This window comes from Choristoneura fumiferana, chromosome Z (genome assembly GCF_025370935.1).
Source record: "Choristoneura fumiferana chromosome Z, NRCan_CFum_1, whole genome shotgun sequence".
NCBI classification, from domain to species: domain Eukaryota; kingdom Metazoa; phylum Arthropoda; class Insecta; order Lepidoptera; family Tortricidae; genus Choristoneura; species Choristoneura fumiferana.
Genome location: NC_133472.1, coordinates 30,037,916 through 30,045,392, shown reverse-complemented (window position 1 = coordinate 30,045,392; position 7,477 = coordinate 30,037,916). Strand labels below are relative to the sequence as shown.

Below are 7,477 nucleotides of genomic sequence, written 5' to 3'. Positions count from 1 at the left end.
GGTGTAGCGGTATAGCAGCCGAGGACCTGGGTTCGATTCCCAGCGCTGGTCTTATTTTTCTGGTGTTTCTATGCATCTATATTTCAGTTTGTATTTTCGATATGGGTTTTACGGGATGACCGTAAAAGTAACAAAAATTTAGAATTTAAATAAAAAAATACCTACAAAAAGATTCCAACCCTGTTGTATCATGTAAATAGTACTACTGCACAGATTTGATATCGAGCTTACTTAAGTAACTGTTCTAATTTGGAACGTCAATTTGTTTATACGGACATGTTACTTACTACTACATGCAACAGGTCCTTTACTTAAGCTTTTCACCTATAGACATAATAAATGAGAGAAAAAGAGCAAGTGTCATTATAAACTTAAGTTAAGGGCCTGTTGTTCTAGTGTTGCTGTAGTAGTATGTATATAATGTATACCTACCTTCAATATATGGTCGTTCAGCCTGTAGTAGTGTTGCTTGGACCGGGTGGTCAAACCAATTACGGAATCGTTAATCTTCTTGATCATCGAGCGGTCCAACTCTGCGCGGTCGATGCTGTTGCTTACGCTCACAGCTATAGCTTTCACGGATTGACGGAGGTTCTCTTGGTCTTCCTTCAAGTACGAAGATTGTGCATTCAACTGAAAAATATATAATAATTGAAATAATATTTCACTAAAATTGTCAAAAACAGAGTCCAGACATCTCTTTACTTACTTGAGCCAAGCTAACGTCTAGCTTAGAGATTTCTTTTCTAAACTCTGGAATAGTCTTATCCGCCTTGTTCTCAATGCTCTCTACGTCTTCACGCAATTCTAATATTGATGCGTGTATTTTGTCAAAATCTGATAGTTTTTGCGTGGCGTTCGATATTATGTTCCGAAGATTCTTGGTATCCAATTCAACGAATTCCACTTTAGCAGATAGGAGGTTCCAGTTGGGTTCTTCGAAGCGGTCCAGACGACGTTGCACATCCAGTATCTGCGTCTGCAAGTTCTGCTGGTACTCGTCGAGCTGGTCCTGCGTGCGCGCCAGCCGGGATAGCTGCGCGTGGACCATTTTATTGTGTCGGTACTTGTGGCTGTGTGGAGCTTTTGTATCTTCAGACTTTACATCAAGGAACTCATATACGTCGTTGTAGTTAGCGGTACTCAGCTCCTCCATTTGTCGCGTTTTTAACTGTAACAAAAGTACACGATAAAGAAATGTATCAAAGAGGTATGTCACTACTAGAAGAATTAGAGAGTCGACTCTTGCAGCAACTTTTGTTGCTTTCAGAAATTCTTGCATATTTATTAATTTATTTATATTCTATGGCCCAAGCCCTCTTGTTCTGAGAGGAGGCCTGTGCCCAGCAGTGGGACGTATATAGGCTGGGATGATGATGATGATGATTATTATTAATTTATTTATTTCGGGCAACTCTGCAATGGCTCCAACGCTTTTGATGAAATTTGCTATGCGGCGATTTTTTACATCCCAATGCAGAGCACACCTCCTCTGCTAGATTTTAATAAATTACAGTCTGTTTCTAGGCTATACTTTAGATATACATTTACTTTACTTTAGATTTGCCAGTGAGTTTCGTTACGTTAAGTAGCATTGTAGGTACCTACTTCGTGTTTTGTGTGGACACTTCTTACCCTACAAGCTGTTGAATAGACAAACATGAATAACGAACTTGCCAAACGATATTAGCTAGGTATATTGTAACCACGGTATAACTTATTTATTAATAATCCGTACGACTCTAAGCGCCCTTTTATGAAATGTGATCATCACTGCAGCCAAATTTTACTTTCATTAAAAGCCTAAAACGTATAATGCATAATGCCTACCACGGCGTACTTTATGGGCTCGTGTACAAAGCGTGCACAACAAAAGTTTGCACAGGAAGCCGCTCCGACGAGCACAAACATTCTTTGGAGAGGGGCGTCAGCGTCACAGTGTTTGTGGCTGAATAATGCTCAACCAAGCAATCTCGACAATATCACGGGCAAAGAACATGATAAAATAAAAAGAGCATCAACAAACTATTACTTAATTGTAAACACAAATATTGTATGGCAGGTATGCGCATCATCTTAGAATTTTGACAACTTTTCAAGTTTCTATTGGATTTCTTGGTTTAATCACATCATCGTCATCATCATCATCTCAGCCGTAGGACGTCCACTGTTGGACATAGGCCTCCCCCATAGTCCTCCAGTTCCTTGGAAGCAACATGCATCCCTAAATCCAAGTCATCCGTCCATCCTCTCGTTGGTGGACGTCCTACGCTGCGCTTGCCGCTCCTTGGTCTCCATTCGAGAACTTTCGGCCCCAACGGTCATCTGTTCTCCGTGCTATATGGCCTGCCCATTGGAATTATAACGAGATTAATCAAATTACTACTAGTTAATAATAATTTGAAATTATCTCTAATTTGATCATTATTATTTCAGTAGCACAGTTAAGTAGGGATAAAATGAATATCCGTTAAATGGTTATAAATTAGTAATATTAGCCTCGTCTGAGGGTGCGCGAAGTGCTGTTGCTTGCCTATTTAATACCTAACAAATGAATGAGGCTTAAATGAGTTCCTACCTATAGGCACAAGGTAGACAAAGCTTGCAAAGCTAAAGCATTTTGCTAAAGAATACGAGTGTTCGCTAAACATACGCAGTGCTAATGTAACGTTTTATTCATTAACTTGTCGTGCGCGCCACATGATACTCGTACGTAATTCGCATCGGAAATATCTTAGGGATCATCCGATTTAAGTCATCAAAAATTTCCTGTCATTTTCTATGTATTCTATTGTATCCTTTTACAAGTATTTAGTTCCTCGTAAACAAACAATAACACCCCAGCGGCTTTTTGTTTATTCAAAAATGTTATGCATTTCTTATCCAAAGTTTGCACCTCATAATTTACCGCCCAAGGGAATGATATTCCAAGAATGATGATACAAGTGATATTTTTTTAAAGTTATGCTTTAACAAGAAGTCAATTGTGTTAGCAGGTTTAACACCAATTATTTTCAACTTCAAACGTGAAGGACTTTCATAAATTTAAAGTTAAAGGTAAATCTTATAATATATAAAAATTAATCCATGGTTTACTAATGTTTCGGCGAATAACGTTTGGCAACCTGTTTCATTTCGCAACTTTTCATTTCCCAACTGTTTAATATTTCTGAAACTGTAAATATTTCAGGATTTTTATAAAACTAACCTAACATAAAGGGTTCTACACGATGGCCCTGAAATAAATCCTGAAATATTTACAGTTTTTGAGTTTGCGAAATGAAAAGTTGCGAAATGAAACAGGTTGCCAAACGTTACGTTGCGAAAAGGCAGTACTCGGAAATGTTCATTAAAATTTAGTTCATTAGGTGCAGTATTGTGTACATAATAGTAAAATTATCACATAGTTGCTAAATGGACCGGTACACCTGCTTCGCTTCAGGTGCAGCCGTGTGCCTCAAGTTAGTGATATATTAATAAAAGCGGCTATGAAATATCGGGAAGTAAATACGTAGTTATTTCCGATGGCGCGTTGGAATGCAGATGATTGTTGAAGTCTTAGGAAGGGACTAAATTCTTATGAGCTTAGATACCTTGATGTAATTAGCCCAGGAGTGTAAGAACAAATGTACTCTACTGCTAATGATAAAATTAATTATAGCAATTATTGGGACAGCGATGAGCACTGTTATATTTAGAATATTACCTTACTCACAATATTTTCATGTAACTTAAATTCGTGCTTGACTCCTCAGTCAATGAGTCCTCACTCATAAGCATGTTAATGATGGTAGTGTTGTGTTGTGACACACAAATCAAACGAGTGCATATTCATGTAGGTACCTTCGCCGCAGGCTAAGACAAGTGTCATCAACATCACCACGAGAATATCTATGCCTTTCCAACCGTGTCAAAAGACTTGTTTGCGCAGACTAATATTCAGATATGTGTGTTCGACGTGATATGAAAATGAAGTTGCATCTATCTATCTGCATGCATAGTTTCGGAAAATGGCTGCAACCAGTTTGAAGTCGGTGCCTCGACACAAGCCAGCAGGAGTGATTGAAGCCCAATATACGAGTAGTATGTAGCTGTGAGGTAGACGACTAAGTATAGGTCCACTCCTGCTGGTTCGTGCTGAGGCACCGACTTCAAACTGGTAGAAAATTATTTTCATGGTTTTTTTTTGTAGTCGGTTCAATTTTTTCTTCATTTTTTATTTTATTTAACTTGTCGCATTAAAGAAGTCATGCAAATAAATAACATTGAAGAATGGAAGAGTTTCGGTTAAAACTTTAACTCGACTTCATTATAAATATTTTCACAGTCAACAACAAAACAGTCAAATCGCCTTGTAATTTGCTGGTTACATAAAGGGCTTGTTTTACAACTCTCTAGGATTTTTTTTATATTTTACGGGACAGATGTATGTGTGTACCTAATGCCGTCTCGATTGATTCGAACCATATAAACAGAGATTGCATTAGGTAAAATAATCACAAACAGTCAGATAGAATAACGGGAACTAAACAGTGAGTGTATATATAGGTACATGTTTACTATGTACGTTGATCCTATGATTCCTTAATAATAATAAGTACCGTTCCCAACGGCTTGAATTAAATATTAACTATATTGTGAATACTAAACAAGGAACTTTTTGCACGTAAATATATTCAACGCTTTGCCTATTTTACTTGTATTTATGTTGATCGAGCATAATATAATTGAATGCGCGGCGCGTTACCACCTGCCCTAAATCGCCGGCGAGGTAATTAGGGTCCTCCAAAGAACTGGTTTCACCCAGGAGGCTGTAGCGATCCTCATGCGGCGCTCCATTGTACACACGACATATTTATTAAACTCTCAGTTCGGTTGTATTTATATAAATGTTTGTTACCTTATGTAATGGAATCTTATACTAAAAATATATATTTATATTTAGAAAGCCACGTTGCCAGTATCTCCGGAACTATGCCTAAAAGGGCACCTTCTTAACATATTTGAGTAGATTTTCGTTTTTTTGAAGATTTAGGTTTTAAGATTGGTTTTTGGAATCTTTTTGTATTTTTTATTTCAACTCCAAATTTTGTTACTTTTACGGTCATCCCGTAAAACCCATATCGAAACCTGACCCCATATCGAGGACCTGGGTTCGATTCCCAACAGCTAACAGTTAGCAGTTAAAATGTATGTAATTTGTATTTGAAGTCGGTTAATGTTCCCGTTGGAAACAGTCAAGAAGTATGCCCTCTTTTTAGACAGTTAAAGTTTTTCAAGTTCAATAAAAAAAAATGCAAATTGAGTAAGTATGTGAATTTACACAATATTACATCGCATACCAAAAACTAATCAATCACGAATAGAATTCCTGTATATGACACTACAGCACACGTGAACATCGAAATGGACTGACATCAAAATGTAATATCTGCAAATTATTCACGTATTAATCAAGTGCCGTCGCGTGAATGCTTCGTAGTATTTATAACTAACGGCAGTTGCATGGTATTGCATTGTAAGCTTTAAGGGTGCTCTGCTCTGTGGTAAGTTGGACTGGACGGTCTGTCGTGTCAATGGAAACTATCCCTGGCCGTGTACATACATATGCGTATGGGACGAGCCAGGTGTTCGGCGAGGCGCATGCATTCTCTAGTCGAGATGTACTTGCTTGCTAGGTATATGCTTGCTCGTCTTTTATATCGCATGTCTGCATACCAGCGCAGATGGACATCGTTGCCGCGTTAATAACAAGGTAAGGCAAGTTTTAATTGCTAGACAGTGATTGTACGGTCAATCGTCGGTCGGCCTTCTTATAGGTGCACAAAGGGATTTTTCAAAATTTCTGCGGGATAACTTCTGGTGCTACAATTAAGCTCTTTGAAGTTTTTTTTTATTGTGTCTTGAATTAACGATTAACGGTAGGTATCAATTATAACTAACCATATTGCTAGCTGGTCAACGGAGTATTTATTTATTCTGAGGCTATATAATTGTGAATTCGTGATACAAGTGTAAATGTTCTATTTTAGACCATAGATAGATGAGTAAATGTTAATTAATTTTCATACGACGTTTTTACCTAAGTTTTAAATTAATTGCTCTGTGGATAAAGAAATGAAATAAAATTCGCCTTTGTTCGGTAGGTACTTATATAATTACATTGCGCCAGCCGCATGACGCGGAAGATAGTTTGCATGCGTGGACAAAGTGGACATACACTGCAATTGTTACCACTTGTAAGGCCGGTATAGGTATACCTGAAGGTTTTTCAGAGAGATATAGTCATATGTTGTTAAGGAACCACTTTGTATTTAACGAGTTACACCAATACAATAACAAAATAAATTAATAAACCCCGAATGCACGGGAAAAAAAGTTGATTGGGAACATAAATGGACAAAAAAGGATAATTTAGTATTTTTTTTTCACTAAACTGACCCAGGATTGACCCCTATCTGAGATGAGGCCAAGGGTGTATCTCACTGGTTCAGTATAACAGCCTAAACACTAGGTCAAAGAAATTATCATAGATAAAACAAAACTCCAGCCTCTGTACGAGTAAATGTTAAACTTGACATCAAAACTTCTCGTCAAAGACGAATTTCTAGCGTAGGTACGATAAGTAAATATTGTTAAAGTTCAGATTGCTAACAGACTGAGAAACTAAACTTATTACGGGCTAACTTTCTGCCCTCAATGCTATTATGTTGCCTTTGCTGACTCCAGAGACCAATTTGAAAGATGTTTTCAAATTAAAAAGACCATTTCGCTGAAAATTTACCGTGAAGAGTTATTTGAAATGTTTAGATGGAAACAAAGAACACTTACGTGTTTACAGCAAAATATTCCGGTGAATAGGTGTAACTTTTCGAACGTTTACAAGATTTCGAATAGATTGGTTACAATCGCACATATCATGGTTATATTGGTGGCTGATATGTAGATTGCTGGAATTGTGCAATAATAAATAAATAATAATAATAAATTAATTTATTTAGGCATTTTTTTAAACCCATGCAATTTACAGTTAAAAATTAAAATTAAAAATCACAATCAATACATGTCATAATCATAATCGTTATCATTTCATATGCTATTCATATGCTATTCTTTATCTCGGGATGGGGTAAAATGTCTAAATTTCAGTCGCAATTATCATCAAACGTCCACTCTAAATAGACACATGAAATTTGGCACAAGTGATCTTCATGCAACGTTAAAGAATATCACGTTGTGATTTTAGGGAAATCCCATGGATTTAATATTTATTCAATTCAACTGCCAGATTTATGATTCACGTTATAATAAATACATTTAAGTTTTTCTTGGCATAGCTCCATGTTTGTATTGTTATCGGTGAAAAACTTAAATGACCCGTTATGTATGTAGTAGTAACCTGTCCGTATATAAACAAATTGACGTTCCAAATTCGAAAAATGACTTAAGCTCCTTTATCAATTCTGTACACTACTAT

The 7,477-nt window shown here is 36.8% G+C and overlaps 1 protein-coding gene across 1 annotated transcript in view; it reads right to left on the bottom strand.

Moving 5' to 3' along the window:
* LOC141433975 (protein scabrous-like) overlaps nucleotides 1-7,477 on the bottom strand; it is a 35,065-nt gene that overhangs the window by 3,846 nt on the left and 23,742 nt on the right. Inside the window, exons 4-5 of the mRNA XM_074096156.1 lie at nucleotides 710-1,171; nucleotides 433-633 (exon numbers count right to left, since the gene is read on the bottom strand). Coding sequence (XP_073952257.1) covers nucleotides 433-633; nucleotides 710-1,171 — 663 coding nt within the window. The remainder of the gene's footprint in view (nucleotides 1-432; nucleotides 634-709; nucleotides 1,172-7,477) is intronic.